Source organism: Lepidochelys kempii, chromosome 10 (genome assembly GCF_965140265.1).
Source record: "Lepidochelys kempii isolate rLepKem1 chromosome 10, rLepKem1.hap2, whole genome shotgun sequence".
Classification (NCBI taxonomy): Eukaryota; Metazoa; Chordata; order Testudines; family Cheloniidae; genus Lepidochelys; species Lepidochelys kempii.
In genome coordinates this window covers 69,481,276-69,503,858 of record NC_133265.1, presented here as the reverse complement: position 1 = coordinate 69,503,858, position 22,583 = coordinate 69,481,276, and the positions used below count along the sequence as shown (strand labels likewise).

At 41.2% G+C, this 22,583-nt stretch overlaps 1 protein-coding gene across 1 annotated transcript; it reads right to left on the bottom strand.

The window, feature by feature from the left end:
* Nucleotides 1–3,370: 3,370 nt before the first annotated feature.
* Nucleotides 3,371–6,571, bottom strand: BCL2A1 (BCL2 related protein A1). The gene is made up of 2 exons (XM_073361484.1): nt 6,080–6,571; nt 3,371–4,218 (listed from the first exon to the last, which is right to left on the bottom strand). The coding sequence occupies exons 1-2, from the start codon at nt 6,497–6,499 to the stop codon at nt 4,111–4,113; spliced, it is 528 nt and encodes a 175-aa protein (XP_073217585.1). The 5' UTR covers nt 6,500–6,571; the 3' UTR covers nt 3,371–4,110.
* Nucleotides 6,572–22,583: the final 16,012 nt, after the last annotated feature.

Genomic DNA, 22,583 nt, shown 5'->3' with positions numbered 1-22,583 from the left:
AATCTCATGATTTGACTTCTGATTTTAGAATGCCTGGTGATTCACTACTGTGAGATTTATTTTAATGCTTCAGACTTTAGCATCTACTACTAAATCAACCAATTGAAAGTGACTGTCAAAAATACTTTGGAAGATGTCCGGGACCTGTGTTGTTTCTTTCTGATGAATGAAGAGACATGAAAGGTACTTTTCACTGTATTTTGGGGTTTTTTGCTACTCTATTAGAAATATTGCTCCAGATTCACTGCCCTGCCTGAGCTGTGCTCAGCACAGGACCAGAGGCAAAGATGGTTTTAATGTTACCCCCCACCATAATTTAGAGCAGTCTGAAGTTGACTGTTGTGTTCGTAGAAAGGCATCCCATCCAACACTTGGTTGCAAATCATGTTTGCCTCGTCTAGACAGAACATCATAAAGAAATCGCCCCCATCATGGTTTTGCTATCCAAAGGGGGAGTACAACTTAATATAATTTAACAGCCATTGACCAAGTGATTTCCCATCCTCATACTGACTAAATGGCAACTGGTGGAGAGTAGGAGACAGTGTCTGGAACATTAGGGGAATTTTGTGAGTTACAGGAAATGGACGATGGCTTTTTTTGTCAATGTGATTCCTCCTTTTCAGTATGTGTCAGCAGCTTCTGTGGCTTGTGCTGTCTTGCATCATGCCTGTCAGGAACACGTATTAACCTGTGCAACAATCTCCCAGGGAAAGGGGCAGAAGCCACATCACTTGGGGCATTTAAAACATCTGACCAAACACTAGTAAATACTAATAAATAATGACCAATGCTCCATTGGTAAAAAAATGGGATTAGGTGATCTGGTAGGTCTCAATGCCATCATGTGCTGCAGTGACATCCTGATACTACCTGACCACTGTACTGATGTATTCATCTTCTGTGCTGCTCCAGTGCCGTTTGACTGGCCTTTCCTCCAGAAACAGAGCATTGTCTGCTGTTCCAATATTTTGCCTGACAGTTGAAGTGATGTCTTCAATGGCTGTGGTATAGATACACTGCAGATGTGGTGGTGCATAACATGATGTCAGTAACCAAGCATGTTTGTACTTTCTCCTATGCTTCCCCTCAGCCTTGGGAAAAGTTCCCTGTAAACATCTGCAAAACAAACTCATTATTCTCAGTCAAAACGCTTCTTAAAAACTCTTGCCGTGAGGCCTACAAAAACGTGACAATGGTTAGACTGTTGGGGTGCTGACTACTGCCTCTCATGCTGATCAATGTTGTCTCATTGTTTCCCTAAACTCCCCATCTGTCTGTATCCAGCTGCTGTCTATTGTCTTTTACTTAGACTGTAAGATCCTTGGGGCAGGGTCTGTCATTTCTAGCACACTGGAGTTCTGTTCCATGCCTAAGGCTCCTGGAAACTACAATAGTACAAAGAATGAATAATAAAATAATAAAAAGAAGATATACTAGCTGTTCTTTTTCTTAAATCCAGAGCAGCTATAGATTTTGTTATTGGTGAAGATAGTCCATAGTCCCAATGGATCATTTAGCGGATAATCCTACCTTCCTTTATTTAAACCCATGTTTTAGAGATGAAAGACAAGTGCTAAAACCATTACACTGTCTATCTGTAATTCTATGTCTATATAAAAGGCCAACTCTGGCTTTGTATATTTAATATATTAAGTTATTAGACAAAAAATGAACTTGTATTTTTCCATTGGGGCAAAATATACCCAAAGAATGTCAATGAATGTGTCATTTAGTTGACAGAGGAAGTTCACAAGGAGAACTAAATACAAATCTTTAAACACTTAATTTACAACCACTTTGTTCACAGTTAGCGGTAAGGTCATTTTTGATTCCCTGCTGCTGATCTACAGTTCCTAGGAATTACTGAAGTTCTTTGCCTGTACAATAGTAATAATAATAACTAAAATAAACATTGAGAATTGTGTCTGAAGGTGAACTGAAATGCTTTAAAATCCCTAATCCTTAACAGAACATATATATGAAGGGTTAGATTACAAATAAATACATTAAAGATTTTATTTTTAAAAAGCCATAGGAACTGCCTTGTCCAATATTCTGCTTTTTACAGTGGCCAGTATCAGGTGCTTCAGAGGAAAAGGTAAAATCCCATGACGGACACTTATCCTCCTTCACATCTGTCTATTTTCTCTCTAATGCATTCATAATGCACTCGTAATATGTAGACAAATATACCTGTTAAGAGACCTGAATCCAGGCTTTTGGGGTTCTGGATTTTCCCTGCTACAATTGTTGATCTAACATGGTGTAAGGAATACAACTACCTGGACTCTTAGATCTTAGGCACCACTCCCTGCAGGTGAATGACCAGGGTCAGTGACTTAGTCACCAGGACTCCTGTAGGAAGAGACAATGTGCTACAGAAACTCCATGAGGTTCGTCACATGAAGCTGGATTTGCACATCCCAGGGATGCCAAGGATCCACAGGAAAGGCATGTCACGTTATCTAGAGCCCGGGCTATCTTTGAAGATGGCTTTCCACCTCTTTGTGCTCTCAAGAGTCTGCCTCCTTAACAGCAGCTAGATTCTCCAGGAGCTGTACTGTCAGTAAACATACCCTCACAGCTGTGCCGTATCCCATCTTCAAGTGAGAAGAGAAACTGTGGAGGGAGCTAATTCTGCTTTTAACTCTTTTTTCACAGTTGAGTATTTTCTATCAAAAAGCCACCACGTCACATTGAGAACATGCCCTCCAAGAGCAACTGCTTGCCTTCCTGCTATGGCACATCCTACACCACAGAACCCTGCTTATATAGAGGGCTCTCGGAGAGGAAGTGGCATGGCACAGAGCCACTGTTCCCCACCCATATGTACTTGGTGTTTCCTACCCCGGTTCACTCTCTCCATTCCTGTAAGGGAAGGAGACCAGTGAGTCCCAACTCTCATCAGCTATTCCAGGAGAATCCTAGGGTCCTAACAGTTAAAGAAATGGTCTTTTACTTAGCATAAGTTGAAATCTTTAACAAGAGGGTGTTCCTGTGACTTTTCAGAGGCTCCTACTTCATTCACTAAATGTATCCCCTAAATATCTAGTACTGCCATCCAAATCTGATCCATATATATTATTTCATCAAGATCTAACAGGCTGCTCATACACGTTGAATGCACCAAAAATGCTACAGACTGGCTTGTAAACAAGTCTTTTTATTGACTTCAGTGGGCTTTGGATCAGGCCTATACGGCCTAGATTTGCACCTATGCCTACACTTGCTTTACCAGGTGTATCTAACTCAGCTGAATAGAAAAAAATGTTTTTTCAGAGATGAAACTTGGTAAAAATAAACTTTCAGCCTAAGTATATGTTTATATTTTAATCTTTTTTCCAAAAACCCATTCATCACATTTGAATTATCGAAGATATAAATAGTTTATTGATTTTGAATAAACTTTTTGCACTTGGCCATTTAAAAGCATCTCTTTAAACAAATAAGTCAGTGGTCATTGCAGCTGGAAAGAGCACCATGCATATGAAGAACATTTTTTAAAAAAAGGAATTATTAAACAGATGCCATTGTACTGATTAGTGAATATATACACACATTTTAAATTGCTGATCCCAAGTGATCATTTGATCCATCTCATGAACTTGCATGTGCTTTCATCAGTGAGTGCTTTAGCCCCTTTATTTAAGAAGTCTTCTGCTGATAAAGCAAACAACAAAATGCAATCAAGTAATAAATTTAATTCACAAAATTTTTAAAATTCAGAATTAAAACTGATACTGCTCCTAACCCATTGGATTATATGTAGGTGAAACAATGCACGTCTTTGAGGGTGCATCAGAGGCGATAGACACTGAACTGCTCTCTGTCTCTCCAAGAGGTATTCCCTCCAGGTCAAGGTTGAGGCATATTGGGGGTCAGTTCTGTACCTCTTCGATGGCAGGAAGACTCTAGTCTTCAGTGTTGTCAAATAAGCCAGCACCTAAACATTTATTAGTAAATACGTAAATTAAAATATAATGTAAGCAAGAAAACGTATCCTTAATTCTAGAAGACTGATTCATTTTCCTCTTGCTTGAAGAAAGCCACTGCAATGAGTCTTGTGGCAACATCCAGTTTACATGGGGAAGGCTGATCTCCATCTTGTCAATAGTACTGACTGAAGAAGGAAAAAGCATCCATGATTTTTGCTTTAATGTTGAATAAGGACAGCCATGATCGTTTTTCCTCAAACATAGGTAGGAAGCCGTTTTCCTGTGGAGAAGAATATGTACAGTCTGGTTATAGCTTTAAAATAATGAGCTCGTGAAAAATGCACCATTGTTTCATGATAGCAGGAGGCTTTCCGTTCAATAGAGCTGTCATAGAGACAGGTTTACCTACAACTACCTCAGAAAAAGATGAACTGGGCTTTAAAAACAATAGCTGAAACTATTTGCAAATCATGCAAAGCCTGTCTCATCTCCAGATTATAACATGGCCAAATTTGCTCCCTCCCTGCCTACTCCCTTCTGGGGAAGGTTCATTATTTAGGTTGGATTTAAACTTTGGAGTTCGGGCTCATTTCTGCAAGTAACATAACTATCTGTGTTTCAGTTTTAATATGCTTATAGGTTTCAGAGTAACAGCCGTGTTAGTCTGTATTCACAAAAAGAAAAGGAGTGCTTGTGGCACCTTAGAGACTAACACATTTATTTGAGCATGAGCTTTCGTGAGCTACAGCCCACTTCATCGGATGCATACTGTGGAAAGTTTAGAAGATCTTATTATATACACACAAAGCATGAAAAAATATCTCCTCCCACCCCACTCTCCTGCTGGTAATAGCTTATCTAAAGTGATCACTCTCCTTACAATGTGTATGATAATCAAGTTGGGCCATTTCCAGCACAAATCCAGGTTTTATGCGTATAAATATTCCCCCTTTAAGCCTTCTCTTTCTGGTGTTATGAGGTACTTACTGAAAATTCCAGATACTGGGAGAAAAAAATGGCAGGAATAGATGCTGACCTTAAACAGGTTTGACTGAAAGAGGCAGGCAAAGGAGCCTCTATAAACGTGATGTTTGAAGCACCACTAACTCACTACAACTGTTACCCAACAGAAACAGAGAAAAGCAAGCTAGAGAAAAGTGTGGGAAAGGACAAAGACAGTAGTAAAGGGGGACAGGTGAGAAAGGAGAAAATAAGCCTGATTCTAAGCTCATCTACAATGGTGTAAATCAAAAGTCATTGCACTGAGAGCAGAATCAGGCCCAAAGAGGTGATATAAAGAGAAAGTGGCATTTGCATATATACACACACACACAAAATACCAGGGGATCTCAGGCTCTGATGGCATTTACCATCAACTTCCCCTAAACTCCTACAGAAAATCAAGTTTGCATGATGAAACCCTGCAAAGCAGAAGAGCGGAGTTTCCTACAACTTTCCTCTGCATCAGCACAGGGACTTTAATTAAATGGTCATACATATGAAGCTGGAAAAAGAGACATACTGTTTGTCAGATACTTTACTCATTTTTGTAAAATAACCATGGGGAAGTTCTAGGAATATCTCAGCCAATTTCCACTCACACAAGTAGTCTCAGTGCACGAATAAGGTTAGAAGGATTTGACCCCAATTATATTTAATTATCAGACCATACAACTAAATTGACAGGGGATGAAAACCTGGCTGTATGGAGCTCAGTGGCAAAACTCCCATTGACTTCAGTGTGGACAGGATTTAACCTATAAAGATTTCCCTTTCCATTGACTTCAAAAGGCTCTGGACCATAGCATTATTATTGCGTCCTTTCACTTTAATTTCAGTTTGGAAAGTGTACTGTACAAATGATTCAGGGCTTACTTTAGTGGTTTGTACTGTCACAAGCACCTTAAAAAGGTCTTGTATTGTCTGCTAATTTATATCGGAAGCAAGATATTTGCTTTAAGTCTCGAGGAAGAATTCAAGATATAAAAGTTTTAAATAAAGCAAATGGTAAAGCCCTGGCTAAGTTGACAATTCTTTTTGACAGTAGTTAAAAGAGCATTTTTAAAAAAATTTATTAAGGAAAATTCTCCTGATGTAGACAGCAGTGAAAAATGGTTATAAAATACAGCACTGAAACTTACCCAACCTCCATTTGCCTCTATCCACTCAGCCTTGTTGTTTATAATGTACCCCGTGATGAAATAAGAAATCTGCTCTTTATTATCTCCTGTAAGCTGAACTCTGTGTTCTTGAAGCCTCTTAGAAAGAATTCCTCCAAACATAAATATTGTCAAAATCCGTCCCCAGTTAGTGTTTCCATCGGCAAATTCTTCATCCATGATTTGAGTGAAAATTCTTCTGGCAGCATCTACAGAGGTAATATCAAGTGTGTCCAAACATGGTTTCAGACTCTCTTCATTTTCCTTTTGCAGAAAGGATGCAGCGTTTCTTAAGACATGAGCAACTCTGCTTGGGGCTGGTCCAAGCTGTGGTTCCTGAAGAATGTATTTCAGATAATCTTGGACTAAATAGTAAACATAGCGGTACTCAGAGCTTTCCATTTAGAAGCAGACTCAGAGCAAAACACAGCCTTTGACCAGTGTGAAACTGCTAATCCACTGTGAAAGCTGAACTAAATATCTACAAGCTAGGCACTTGCATCACAGAAGTTCCTGTACAACCCACTGACTTAAAGCTTCCTTAAATGAATGTGTGGGTTGTTGCTATGAGTTCAGAAATGAAAGAAAAATTCTCACTGAGGTCAAAGAGAAGCAAAAAATAAAAAACTTTATCCTAAATTATGTATTATGCAGGAAGTGAGGCCTTACAAGAATACATTAGTGGGGGCCACATCCTCTGCTAGTGTAAATTGGCGTAGTTTCAATGGACCTGTGCTGATTTACACCCATTGAGGAGCTGCCACATTTTGCTTTTTAAAAGAAAAGTGCACACTATTGGAACATGCAATTCTTGAGAAATACACTGCCACAGGCAGTGGCCAATGCTTCACTCTGAACTGCATGGAGATGATGGCTAAATCTTCACAGTTAGTGATAGAAGGGAACCCAAATCTGGTATATCTTTCCTCTTGCCTATGGAAGAAGGGGTGTCAGCTCTATAAGATTATACCGCTGACCTTATTCCTACAAAAGCCCCCATGTGAGTGAAGATCAGGCTCTGAAGATTGGAATGGAGTGACTGACTGTGACAAAGTTCTTCCCCCTCACAACTCCTCCATCCCTCAGGGAATCCAGGTATAAGAGAATACTGATCCAGTCAGCATTAAGTGATATGGCCTACTGTACTGTGAACACACACAAATTACAGGGGTCTTTACTGGGCAGCAGCTGAGAAAGATATTGGTACTCCCAGTGTCAACAGGGTTCTTGGGAAGCAGAAGAGAAGAGCAGGGTCTCTGGATGGTAGGGGCCAACAACCATGCCTTCCTCTAACTCTGACTTGTCCAAAAAGATATCCTTCAAAAATTGGAAGCCAAATCCTAGTGAGGAAAATAGAAAAGAGCATAAACTCTGGCAAATCAAATATAAAAGTATAAGGCAGGCCAAGAAAGAATCTGAAGAGCAACTAGCTAAGGATACAAAAACTAACAGCAACAAAATGTAAGTACATCAGAAGCAGAAAGCCTGCCCAACAGTCGGGAAGACCACTGGACAATCGAGATGCCAAAGGAGCACTCAAGCAAGAGAAGGCCATTGCACAGAAGCTAAATGAATCTTTGCATCCGTCTTCACTGCGGAGGATGTGGGGCAGATCCCCACACCTGAGCGATTCGTTTCAGATGACAAATCTGAGGAACTCTCCCAGATTGTGGTGTCAGGAGAGGACGTTGTGAAACAACTGATAAATTAGTTCCGAAGGAACTCATGACATTTCAGAACTATTAACTGTAGTATGAAATCTGTCATTTAAATCGGCTTCTGTACCCAGTGACTGTAGAGTGGCTAATGCAACGCCTAGTTCTAAAAAGGCTCCAGAGGAGTTCCTGACAATTACAGCAGGCCAGTAACCATGTGGCAAGGGGGATCCAGTGGATATAGTGTACTTGAACTTTCAGAAAGCCTTTGACAAGGTCCCTCACCAAAGGCTCTTAAGCAGAGTAAGCTGTCATGGGGTAAAAGGGAAGGGCCTCTCATGGATCAGTAACTGGTTAAAAGTTAAGAAACAAAGGGGAGGAATAAATGGTCAGTTTTCACGATGGAGAGAGGTCAATAGCAGGGTCCCCCCAGAATCAGTAGCGTAGCTAGGGGGGGAGCGGGGCAGCGGCCGCTCCCCCACTGAGCAGAAGTGGCCCCTTTTAAATTCTTTGGTGCCTTTTTAATTTTTACTCACCCGGCGGTGCTCCGGGTCTTCGGCAACGGGTCAGGCGGCGCTCCGGGTCTCCAGCAGCACTTCAGTGTCGGGTCCTTCACTTGCTCTGGTCTTCAGCGGCATTGCAGTGGCGGGGGGGGGGGTCCTTCAGTGCCGCCGAAGACCTGAGCGAGTAAAGGACCCAACGCCGAAGTGCTGCTGAAGACCCTGAGCGCCGCCGGGTGGCACCTTTTTTTAATTCCCCCCCCCCCCCCGTTTTCTCCACCTGGCTACGCCACTGCCAAGAGTCTGCAGGGGATCTGTGCTGTTCAGCATATTCGTAAGTGATCTGGAAAAGGAGGTGGCAAAATTTGCAGACAATAAAAAATTACTCAAAATAGTTAAGTCCAAAGCTGACTGCAGAGAGTCACAAAGAGATCTCACTAAACTGGCTGACTGGGCAACAAACTGGCAGACGAAATTCAATGTTGATAAATGCAAAGTAATGCACACTGGGAAACATAATCCCAACTATACATACAAAATGATGGGGTCTAAATTAGCTGTTACCCCTCAAAAAAGATCTTGAAGCAGAGGCGACCTGTGGTCCTTTGCGAGGTCTAAGTGACTTCCCCTCCTAAATTAATGAAAATGATTAATACATCAGAAGCAACCTTTCTGACAGCACAAATGGTTAATTTATGTTATTGTCAAGCAAAATATGGTTTGGTTTGCTCAGTGGTGTGCTGCCACCTGCCTGCAGCAAGCATTTCTGCATGACCAGAAATGTTCCAGCCATATAGGAAATAATGTCACAGCAGTTATCTGTTCAGGGGTTCTGTGTATTGTGTCTGTCTGTGTGCACAGCAAGGAACAGCAACACAATGGTATTTGTGCTGACCCACTGCCTCTCACTATAAATGATTAGATGATTTTTTATTTTTATTTTTTGCATCTCTTGGGGTATTCAGTCAATCTAGAAACACTAAATAGTTCATTTCCAAAGTTTTGGGATGCTCATCTCCTTAAATAGAGATGTGCATCCAGTTCAGTGTAAAAGATTTCTCTTCTCCTAATCTTTATGTGACAGAGATATGGAAGAGGAAATAGCTGCAGTAGGGTAGCAGTTCTCAGCTTCTTAAGACAATTGAACCAGTTCACCAGACTGTGGGCAGGGGCCAGAATCTGTGCTGCACCTCTCAGGAGATGCAGCCCAGGTAGCACAGCCCTAGGGGTGGGTGAGACAAAGCTCCTCTTGCCCCTTACATATTCTGGGATAATGTGCAGGCCAATGTGGATCCCAGCATGAATTAGAGGAGCCAGAGGGGCTCCTCTGATTTACAGCAGCTTCTGCCCAGCTGCCATTGGGCTGCAGTGGAGCCCACCGTTGCCAGGTGTTGAGCACTCTAGCCATTCCCCCTCCCGTCCCTGAAACAATCCATCTGCTCTCAGCATGCCCAGACACCAGAGACTAAGGATGCCCAGTGGAAGGCTACATGCTGCTCCTGTTCTGCCCCTGCACAGAAAGAATTCTCATGCAGGCCCCCTTTGCAACCTCTCTCCTCCACTAGAATGGCATAAAGAGGCCATAGCAGGGGCTGGGGCTGGCTCTACTACTCATTGCCTGCCACCTCCCACTAAACAGTACATAGCCTCACCCACAATAAAACTCAGCTTTCTCCAAACCCAGCCTCGTAATCATGAGGTGAGGCATGGCAACATACTGGGTCCCAGAACCAAAATTCATCATTAAGATACGGAGATGGAGCTTGGAGTGGTTGGTAACCAGGGGACACTGTTCTGGAGTGTTCCTCTATGTGTGGTTTTGTCCGAGCCCTCCCTCATCTTCCTTTCCAGATTTTTACCCAGCACTGAGCCAGTTTGAATGATCCCTATATTTTACCAATGGTGAAACAAACAATATACATGTCTCTTCAAGTCTCCCTTGCAGTGGAGTATGATTCTAAGTGAAGCCCTGTTAGAGCCCTACAAACTCTCCACAAAGACTTCATGTGTCACTGGTAAATTTGAGGCTCCAGCCAAATTCATTCTGGTATTCTAAATATCCATCTCAACATGGTACTACATGGCAAAGGAAAAGACCTGCAGGAATCAATGTCATTATGTTGCAGCATTAGATCCAAGAGCAAAATTTTCAAACACCTCGAAGTGTTAAGGTTCTCAGATCTTGAGTTTGGGTTTGGCCTATTATAAAACAAGGGAAATTTGGACACCTGCAGAGTTCACTTGCAAGTGGATCAATAGCATTGGTTCAGGTCTACATCTAACTATAATGCCAGTAGGGGGGGGGAGAGAGAGAGTGTTATTGCAGTCTGAAATGCTTTAGAGCTGGGCTGTGTGCATGAGCACAAAGGTACTTTACATGGTGATTTGCCAATAGATAACTCTTGCCACATGTGAGCCCCATTTCAGCAAATTACTGAAGCACATGCTTACCTTTAAGCATTGGGTGAGATTTTTCAAAGGCACAAAGGGGAAGTAGGTGCAAAATTCCCAAGGATTTTCAATGAAATTTGAGTGCCTAACTTCCTTAAGTTTCTTTAAGAGTCCCAGCCACTGACTTCAGTGGCACTAGTGACATATTTAAAGTAAGGCATGTGCTTGAGTATCTTGCTGAACTGGGCCTAAGATACTATTTCTATTTTTTTAGGACAGGTTTAAATAGCCAATGCTAAAAACGTAAGTGAGTTTGAAATTTTATTTTATTTCATACTAAAAGTTTATATATAAGTGGTAACTGCTTGTGATGGGGGATCATCTCACCAGAACACATCCCCTAGTGGTTCAAGTCCAGGGTTGGCAGTAAGGGAACCAAGGCCCTCATGCTTCGCTGGGTTCCAACTCAGGGCCCTGAGGCAGGCAGTTCATGTGTGCAACCTATGTAAGGGTACCATCCAGCCTACTCCCCCGGTCACTTCCTACTGTATTCATGCCTCTCCAGAGTCCTGGTGAAGGCCTGGCTATTGGTCCACAACATATTCCACCAGAAAGAGGGTTAGGAGGTTCCTTCCCCAACTCACAAGTAGAAGTTCCACTCTCTTTTGCAATGGGTTGCAGTTCTGAGTTGAGGTCTGCTTTGGGGCAGCATGGTACAGCATGGGGCTCCTGCTGTATTCTAGCAGGAACTATCAGGAAAGTCCGCTCCTTTCCACTGACCACCCAGACTGAGCTGTGCCACACCCTTTTAAGCTCCACGTCGATAGAGAGCACACTCAGCAGGCACGGCTGGGCAGAGCCTCTTATGACCAGAGCTGCTCCTTGTTCCCCAGAGTGGGGGTTGTACACCCTATCACACAGCTAGTGATTCAGAAATCAAATATCTTCCTTTAGAAGATAGAAAATATATTCTTTTACCAAATCCAGTCCTTCATCACTCTTCTATAATATCATTTCTGTTCACAACACTATAAAGAGGGCTGTATCAATACCGGTACTTCCATTATAAATCAGTATTTATAGAGGTTCGTAGCTCATCCTTAAAGTTTGCTTGTGGGAAAAACTTTATATTCAGAGTTTCAGTCCAGGAGCACATTTGTTTTAAATTGTCTTGAACTATTCTGAGTTACTAAAGCACAGAAAAATTCAAATCTACTATTTAGAGATACTTCTTACTCTTTAATCCATCCAAATCTGTTTTGAATTTAAATTATGTTTAAAGAGATAAATCTAGAATGTGGTTTTACTAATTTTGGTATGTTGAAAATAAATAAATAAATAAAGCATGTAGCATATTAAACTTATATTCACAAACCCTAACTCAGAAATTTTTCAGGAATGTGATTGCCTTCCTATATGTATCCTTTCATGAAAATATCAAGATGCTAATGTTGAACATTTACATGCTCTTTTCAAAACCCTGTAATCTACCCAATAGATCAGAAACACGTGACACTACTTTGCACTTTCAATTTCTGTAACCCCTTTCTTCCCAGGGTCTCAAAGCATCTGAGGTGAAATTCACTCTATCCACATACAGTCTGAGAATTGAGGCTCTGTATAAGCAGGATGAAATCCACAGAACAACTCATGATCTGGTTTGGGTTCTGTGCAGAAAAAACACGTGGGGCAGTCTGTCCCCTGAGCAGCCATACCAGTTTGCCTCTGTGCCCTTGTGTGTTGCAGAAATGATCTCTGCACCAGCCTCGCATAAACATTCCACACAAAGATGGACTACAAGCTGTCAGGAACAGTATCCCCAATAATGTCACGGCAAACCTGGCGGCTGAACTTTGTGACTTTGTCCTCACCCATAACTATTTCACATTTGGGGACAATGCATACCTTCAAGTCAGCGGCACTGCTATGGGTACCTGCATGGCCCCACAATATGCCAACATTTTTATGGCTGACTTAGAACAACGCTTCCTCAGTTCTCGTCCCCTAACTCATCACTGTGTTATTGAGCACATAGTAATACTCTCAACTTTATAAAAGTAAAAGGTATCCCATAAAACAAGAGTGAAGCAAAACTGGTGCTTGACGCTTCGCTATTACCAGCAGGAGAGTGGGGTGGGAGGAGGTATTGTTTCACGGTCTCTATGTATATAATGTCTTCTGCAGTTTCCACAGTATGCATCCGATGAAGTGAGCTGTAGCTCACGAAAGCTTATGCTCAAATAAATTGGTTAGTCTCTAAGGTGCCACAAGTACTCCTTTTCTTTTTGCGAATACAGACTAACACGGCTGTTACTCTGAAACAAACTAATGGGTATTCTTTAACCATAGCATATAGAAATTTGCTTCCAAGCAAAAATCAAATGTCCTAACAGACCCTTTTTTTGTATCACTTAGCTTCAACGTGCATTATGTTTTTATCTATATTTGCCCATCACTTCATTTTCATATTTTGGCCCCTAGCAACCTAACTTTAAGCATTACAATAATGAGACTTAAGCATATGTTTGCAGGTAAGCTGAATTTGGGCCCCAGCGAGCTTTTGTCCTTTAGAAAGGCTAGTTCTTTAGGAGTTTTCTAGTCTTTTCAACATAACCCTGTTGCTGCCTGTTGTTGACTGTTACTATTATGTATTATTGCACAGTGGCAGCACCTAGAGGCCTCAGTCAGGGCCCCATTGTACTAGGCAATGGGAACTTCACAAATTTATATCTAAAAGGTGGTGCCTGCCCTGAAGCACTTACAGGCCAAGGACGTGAGCCTGTAATTCATTGCATGTGGACAGGCTCCTAAGCCCACAAAGAGCCCCATTGACTTCAGTGAATTGCAGGAGCAGGGCCTTAGTGTTCACTCATTATGCAGCAATTGTGATTCATATTTAATTATAAGTCAAATTTTAAATTGTTTTGATAAAATATCAGCACCAAGTAAACTCAGTAGCAACAAAGGAATGGGTGATAATTTTGTAGTCCCACGTTGATCCACAAAATACCTGTAAGTCTTTTGCAAACCTGCCTTTTCATTGATTTGTGGCTGGAATCTTTGCAGATTATGAAGGGGTAACACCAGATATTATTTTCAACAGATGGAGATTATGCATAAATTGCTGCAAATTATAGTAAGAAATTGGCTGTATTTCCCATGATTCTCCAGGCGGTGCCTTTTATTGATTTCATCAGAAGTTTTACAGTCTATTTAGAGCCCATGCAAGCTTCACAAACTCAAATCCAGATTAAGGCTCACATCCTGCACTGAGTGGACCTTTGCACCTGTGCAAAGCCCTCGACATCAAAGAAGCTCTGCACTGACTGTGCCTGAGTGGCACTTCATTGACTTTAGTAGCTCCATCTGCCTGGGGACATGAGTCCACTTGTGTGGAGCTAAGTGGAGCCTAAGGTGGTAGATAGGTTAGAGAAAGGGACCTTAGTTCAAGCTCTTTTGTGTTTTCCCATTTACTCCTGATTTTGCACTGGGACATCACATCATGGCACAATATTATACTCAGCAGCCATGATGACCAACATGTTCAGTGTTATCTGGTTTATTACAGCACAATCTGAAAGAACATGAATTATTGAACCAAACAGGCTTTTTTGCTATCTGTGTTGGACAGCTGTTAATCATCCAGTGAGAAAATACAGGTCTGATGTGCAACTACTGAAATAACTTAAATAACAGCATCATCCTTGTTTCTTCTTTATATTTAATTTTCCTTTGGAGGTTTTACAATAAATGATAAATCTGCTTTGAAATGCAGATCTCTGATCCAAAAAAACCCCTTTAATTAGTTGGCTTTTATTTATCCTCCACATATTCTTGAGTGAATAAATAAGCAGTGGAGTTTGGGGGGAAGTGCCTTTCACTAGTTATCTAAAGAGGATGGAAAATCTTATTTCAATTCTATACAATTCAGTGGGTAGGTTGAAGGTACTGGAAGAGGCTTGTGGTCTGAACAAAAGCTAGGCAGTCAGGAAATCTTGATTTCTAATACCTCAGACCACTTGCTCTTTTTGTGGTCTTTGGTAAATCACTTTACCTCTTTGAGTTGTTTCCCTATCTGTAAAACAGGGGAAAAGATTGTTATAAATATTAATTGACTTAGGACATCTGGATTCATTCAATTGTCAGATTTCCTGCATGACTTTGAGCAAATCCTCTAATCTCTCTCTGCCTCAGTTCCCCATCTGCAAAATGGGAATACTTTTTCTTTTCTTCCATCTTTGGCTGAAGTCAGTGAGGCTCCATGCAGAGCTGGTGTGTGCCCACATGCCATCAGTTATAGAGTTGGGGCCTTGAAACTTCAGATCTTCCAGGCAGGGACTCTCCCTTACTATGTGTTTGTCCAGAACCTGACACTATGGGGCCCCAACCTCACCAGGGGCTTCTAGGTGCTACTATAAATATATAGAATAGAAATTTCACTGAAGATGAAAGAGATATTCTGGGTATTTTTTCATATGTATACCTTAAATCTCAATTTTCACCTCTGACACTGTATAGATTGGGGGTTGCTTTGCCCCAGTGATGCCAATGATGCAGAATTCCTCAAGATTTCTTAGAGCAATGATTCTCAACCAGGGGTATGCGTACTCCTGGCAGTATGCAGAGGTCTTCTAGGGTACCTCAACTCATCTAGATATTTCCTTGTTTTACAATAGGCTACATAAAAAGCACTAGCAAACTCAGTACAAACTAAAATTTCATACAGTGACTCATTTATACTGCTCTATATACTATACACTGAAATATAATACAGATATTTATATTCCAATTGATTTATTTAATATTATATGGTAAAAATGAGAAAGAAAGCAATTTTTCAGTACTAGTGTGTATTTTTGTATATTTGTATTTTTATGTCTGATTTTGTAAGCAACTAGTTTTTAAGTGAAGTGACACTTGGGGTATGCAAGACAAATCAGACTCCTGAAAGGGGTTCAGTAGTCTTAGAACATATACTTTGGTTAAGACACCAAAGAAGACTGAACAGTTAGAGGCACTCTGCAAGACAATCTTAACAAGCCCATCTTTTCAAATCACATTTTTTCCCCACTAAGGTTTACCAGCTGTAAAATTATTCTGTTCAACTGCGTTACAGCACTTTGAGGTGATTCATTCTCTTACATATTGAACTTTGCTCCAAGATGCTTGTTCCTATATAACAGCTGTAAATATTCTTCTTCTGTTTAATCACTTATGGTTCAGACAATTTTGTACAATCTGGAAACCTTTGTGAACCAATTTGTCCAGTGTAGCAACATCTGTTTCTGATGCTACTTGTTAATCATGCATCTTGCACAATAATGGTTCATATTCATTCAAGGTCAATCTATTTAATGGATAGCTCAATTGCTGTTTTTACCAAATTAATTTCTTGGATAGCCTCCCAAGTTCAGTGAAAAAGTGAGGTTTAATAAATGACAGCAATCATGACCAAAAAAAGTGCACTGAACTAGGTACAAAGAGGGCAGGTGACAAAAGCCCAGAGTTCAGTATTAAAAAACAAAGGAGACTTTGACAGAGGGCTGGATGTTTGGGGGAGGAGAAGAGGAGGAATGGAAAATTATAATAGAGACATAGGAGTAACAAGAGGGGAAACAGTGGGGGAATCTGCTCCTTATCTTAGATGTCTATGCACAAATGCAAGGAGTATAGAGAATACACAGGATGAACTGGAAGTCTTAGTGCACAAGCTAAATTATGATGTAATTGGCATCACAGAGACTGAGTGGGATAAATCTCATGACTGGACTATTGGTATGGGGGATATAGCTTGTTCAGGAAGGACAAGGTGGGAAAAAAGAGAGGAGTGTTGTGTTATACATTAAGTATATATACACATTTGTTCTGAGGTCCAGAAGGAGATGAGAGGCAGAACAGTTGGAAGTCTTTGGGGGGGAAGATAAAAGAGGAAAAACCTAGGGTAATGTCATGGTAGAGGCATCTCCTCAAATCAGGAAGAGAACGTGAATGCGGCGTTTCTAGAACAAATAAAAATACCTAAAACACAAGACCTAACAGTCATACAGAACTTTAACTACCAATATATCTGTTGGGAAAATAACACAAAACACAGTATCTCCAATAAGTTCTTGGAATCTGGTGGGGACAACTTGTTTCAGATGTTTGAGAAACTAACCAGGATGCAGCCATTTTAGACTGGATTTTGACGAACAGGGAAGGGATTAGTTGTGAATCTGAAGGTGGAAGGAAACTTGGGTGAAAGTGGTCATGAAACAATAAGTTTCATGATAATCTTCGGCAAGGAAGGAGTGAAAGCAGAAGAAGAAGGACAAGGGAATTCAAAAAGGGATACTTTAACAAACTTGGAGTAGATTGGGTAGGTAAAGCCCATGGGAAGAAAATCTAAGGGAAAAAGGAGTTCAGAAGAACTGGCAGTTTCTCGAAGAGACAATATTAGAGGCATAACAGCAAACTATCTGGTTGCAAAGGAAAGATGGGAAGAATAGCAAGAAACCAATATGACTACATCAAGAGCTCTTATATGCCCTAAAAATCAAAAGGGAATCTTTCAAAAAGTGGAAAGATGGACAAATTACTAAGGATGAGTACCAAAATAAATAAATAAATAAATAAATAAATAAATAAATAGCATAAGCATGTAGGGACAAAATCAGAAAGGTGAAGGCACAAAATGAATTATACCTAGCTAGGGACATAAAAGGCAATAAGAAGAGGTTCTATAAATACATTAGGAACAAGAGAAAGATGAAAGTGTAGGTCCACTACTTAGCAGGGAAGGAGAGCTAATAAAAGATGATACCAAGAAGGCTGAGGCGTTTAATGACTATTTTGCTTCACTCTTCTCTTAAGAAGTTAATTGTGAATGGATGCTTAACACAATTAATATTAACAAGAAGCAGAAAGGAACACAAGTCGGAATAGGGAAAGGACAGGTTAAAGAATATTTAGGTAACTTAGATGTATTCAAGTTGGCATGGCCTGATGAAATTCATCCTAAGGTACTTAAGGAACTAGCTGAAGCAATCTCAGAACCATTAGTGATTATCTTCAAGAACTCACGGAGGATAGGTGAGGTCCTAGAGTAGTGGAGAAGGGCAAGCATAGTACATATATTTCAAAAGGGGGACAAATATGATCCAGGGAATTGTAGACCAGTCAGCCTAACTTTGAAACCTGGAAAGATAATGGAGCAAATTATTAAACAACCAATTTGTAAGCACCTTGCAATACAGTGATAAATAATAGCCAATATGGATATGTCAAGAACAAATCATGCCAAACCTACCTAAGTCTCCTTCTTTGACAAGGAGACTGGCCTAGTTGATGGTGGGGGAGAGGGGTAGAAAGCAGGAGATGTGATATGTCTTGATTTTATAAGGCTTTTGACAGTCCAACTTGAATCTCTCATAAGCAAACAAGGAACATGTGTTCTAGATTAAAATACTATAAGGTGAGTGCACAACTTGTTGAAAACCGCACTCAAAGAATAGTTATCAATAGTTTGCTGTCAAACTGGGAGGACATATTTAGTGGAGTCCCTCTGGGTCTGGTACTATTCAGTATTTTCATTAATGACTTGAATAATGGAGTGCAGAGTATGCTTATAAAGTTTGTGGATGACACCAAGATGAGAGGTGTTGCAAGCATGTTGGAGGGTAGAATCAGAATGACCTTGATAAATTGAGAATTGGTCTGAAATCAACAGGATGAAATTCAATAAAGACAAGTGCAAAGTACTATACTTAGGAAAGAAAAATCAAATGCACAAATTAGGGCTGTCAAGCGATTAAATAATTAATCTTGATTAATCACATGATTAAAAAAATTAATCTCAATTAATAGCACTGTTAAACAATAATAGAATAGCATTTAAATATTTTTATTTTTAAATATTAAAATGTAGAAAAAATAAAAAAATATTTAATACATTTCAATTGGTATTCTGTTTAACAGTATGATTAATCGTGATTAATTTTTTTGAGTTAATAGCGTGAGTTAACTGTGATTAATCAACAGACCTAGCACAAATACAAAATGGGCAATAACAGGCTAGGCAGTAGTACTTCAGAACAGGATTTTGGGGTTATAGTGGATCACAAATTGAATATTAGCCAATAATGTGATCCAGTTGTGAAAAAGGCTACTATCGTTTGGGGGTGTATTGACAGGAGTGTTGTATGTAAGAAACAGGAGATAATTATTCCACTCTATTCAGCACTGGTGAGGCTTCAGCTGGAGTACTGTGTCCAGTTTCGGGCACCACACTTTAAGAAAGATGTGGACAAATTGGAGAGAGTCCAAAGGAGAGCAACAAAAATGATAAAAGGTTTAGAAAGTCTGATCTATGAAGAAAGGTTAAATGGGGCATATTTAGTCTTGAGAAAAAGACTGTGGGATGGGGACCTGAGGACAGTCTTCAAATATGTTAAGGCCTGTTATAAAGAGGATGATAATCAATGTTCTCCATATCCACTGAAGGTAGGATAACAAGCAATGGGCTTAATCTGCAGCAAGGGAGGTTTAGATTAGCTATTAAGAAAAACTGTAAGTATAAATGTGAGGAATGGGAGGTCTCAAACCCAGATCTCTGTGTTCCCAGATCATAGCTATCACCTAGCAGTTCACTGGTCTTAGCAGGGAGTGTGGGCTGGTGGATGTTATCTCACCATAGGCTCTGCCCACAAATCTCCCAGTTGGATTAGACATCTGGCCTCTCCAATTGGCTCAGATTCACTCTTTAAGCCAGAAGGAGGCAAAGGAAATTGAGCAACTATATGAATCCTTGGCTGGCTTCTACATTAGACTCCCTTTTTGCCTGACTCCTGAGCCTTGCCTCATTCCTGTCCCGCTTGGTTCCAGGTTCCTGCTTGGTTCCAGATTCCTGCTTCTATGCCCCGACCGTAGCCTACTGACTGACTCTGAACCTTGCTCTGTCTCTGACCTCTGGTTTCTGACTCCTTCTCTGATCATGAGGCCTAATGGCCACTGCTTTGACCACTAGCTATGCCTGCCTACATCCAGATCTATGAGAATAAGGGGAGTTAAGTACTAGACTAGGTTACCAAGGGAGGTTGTGGAATCCCTGTTATTGGAGGCTTTTCAGAACAGGTAAAACAAATACCTGTCAGGGATGGTCCAGGTGTACTTGGTCCCGCCTCAGTGCAGGAGGCTGGAGTTGAGATCCCTTCCAGCCCTGCAAACACTGTTAAAAATGTACTGAATTAATTGTAAATATATTTTTCACAAGTTTAAATTAAATAAAGTTTAGAGTTGATTAAAAATATAATTATGGTACTAAACGGTTGACAATCATGAGGTCACTGAAAGCTTCAGTAGTGCAACAAGATTGATGGGATGGACACAGCCTGAACATCCAGCCCGTCCATCTTAAGGGCATAGCTAGAGATCGATCTGGGTGGTTCTTGATTTGCAAGGAGGCTGTGTCCCTTTGGGATTTGCCTTAGTGATGTAATGTAACTATAAACTATTCTTCCTTGGCAGGTAAGTTGCACAGAGTGTGCACATGAGGTATACAAGGTGGCTATTACTAATATGCAACTGGTTACTCTGCAAAGGAAATCCTGCTCTTTTGATTGTGATGCATTCATTCCCTTCAGATATAGAGTTGAACATCAATAATCTGTCTGATCTTCAGACCCACCTCAGCCTTCATATGGGTCCAAAGAAATATCTCTAAGCAATTCCTGTTCCTTACTCCCCGCAAATTTAAGACCTAGTCCAGCAATCTCATACATAACCCAACTGGACCTGAGTTATGTGACAATTCCCACTGACTTGAAAGGGTACTTCTACACTACAGTAAAGGACCCGGGGCTGGGCCAGTTCAGGTGACTCACACTCATGGGGCTTGGGCACAGGGCTAACAATTGCCCATAGATATTTGGGCTCAGGCTGGAGCCCAGGCTCTAAAACCCTATTGGAAGGGTGGGGGTGTCTCAGCCTGAGCCCCAGTCTGTTGACCCAGGCTCTGAGACTTGGTGCTGTGGGTTTTTTCTTGCAGTGTAGACATAGACAAGGAGTCTTCTCCTTGCAGGGTGAGTAAGGGATTGCAGCATCAGATCCTTATGTCATCCTCTGCATTTAAAACAAATATATAAGTATCGCTACCATATTCTAAGAAAAATTGAGCTGGTTAAGAATCCAGAGGCCCACACTGGAGAAGTTTTTTAGCTGTGACAAAGTTCTTCCATCATTTTAACATGGTAAGCTTGCAGTCTGGGTGGACAAACATTTTACAACCCAGTAACACTTAGTGTGGCGCTGCCATGAAGAGTTTCTCTGTAAAACTGTCATTGTCTGGCTGTAGGTTTATTATCAGATAAAATGTGCTCAGTTTACAAAGAGAATTTTTTTTCTAACTGCCAGCCATGCAAATGGCTTGTGCTCTCAATGCCTGATTCTCCATTGCCTTACACCTTGTGCGAAGTAGGTGTAAAATGTTATAATCCTGATTTTGTATAATTTTGTATAATCCTTGATTTCTTGTCAACTGCTGGAAATGGCCCACCTTGATCATCACTACAAAAGGTTTTCTTCCCACCGCCCCCACCCCCGCTCTCCTGCTGCTATTAGCTCATCTTAAGTGATCACTCTCCTTACAGTGTGTGTGATAACACCCATTGTTTCATGTTCTCTGTGTATATAAATCTCCCCACTGTATTTTCCACTGAATGCATCTGATGAAGTAAGCTGTAGCTCATGAAAGCTTATGCTCAGATAAATTTGTTAGTCTCTAAGGGGTCATAAGTACTCCTTTTCTTTTTGGTTTTGTAGTGTTTTACATCCACTTTGCACTCACATTGCCCAGGTGTAAATGTCTATACATTAGACACTTGCAAGGCAGGAATCAGGTCCTGAGCGTCGAGCTGTGCTCTTTACTTTTCATTCATCATTACCAGTCGTAGATTTTTAAGGCCAGATCATCTCATCTGACCTCCTGCATAACACAGGCCATAGAATTTCATCCACTAACTCCTGCTTCTAGCCCATAATTTCTGGCTGAGACAGGTTCCACAAGCCAAATGAGGCTTGTTGTATTAATTTAAATGGAATAAATGGGCCAAAGGGGTGTTAGTATAACCCAGTCTCTGTCCAACATTAAACAGTGTTAAACAAGGTTTGGCATACAGAAGGGATGGGCAACCTTTGGCATGCAGCCCGCCAGGGAAAGCCCCTGGTGGACCGGGCTGGTTTGTTCACCTACAGTGTCTGCAGGTTCGGCTGATCGCGGTTCCCACTGGCCTCAGTTCGCCATTCCAGGCCAATGGGGGCTGCGGGAAGTGGTGCGGGCCGAGGGATGTGCTGGCCACCCTTCCTGCAGCCCGCATTGGACTGGGACAGTGAACCACGGCCAGTGGGAGCCATGATCGGCCGAACCTGCAGATGCTGCAGGTAAACAAAGTGGCTCGGCCCAGCTAGGGCTTTCCCTAGCGGGCCGCGGGCCAAAAGTTGCCGATCCCTGGTATACAGAGACCTCAGTCTGCTTAGTACCCTGGAAAACATGCCACTAAAAATCTTTTTAGCCTTGTATTAAAGATACAGAAAAACAGTCAAAGCATTTGAAATGTAAAGTAGTAAGTAAGGCTTTAATTTTAACAAGATGTCTGGTTCCTGTGCCCGTTAGCTGTGAAGGAAAATCTCCCTTGTTTGACAGTCCCTTAGATGGTAATAACTGTCCTTTTGGGGACAAGAAGAAGCTAGTTGAGATGGGCTAGAGCTGTGGTTGTTGCTGCTCAGGTCTGATCCCCTTTCATCCTAAGTGGTGTTTGAGATTCAGCTGGAGCTGGTAGGGATGGCAGTGTTATCTGGGTCTCTCTCTGGCCCATACCAGTGAGGATATTCCTCAGGATTAGGATGAAGAAGGTCATGGGTCCCAGGAGATGCTGGGTGTGGCAGCCATGATAGTGTAGCCCACTC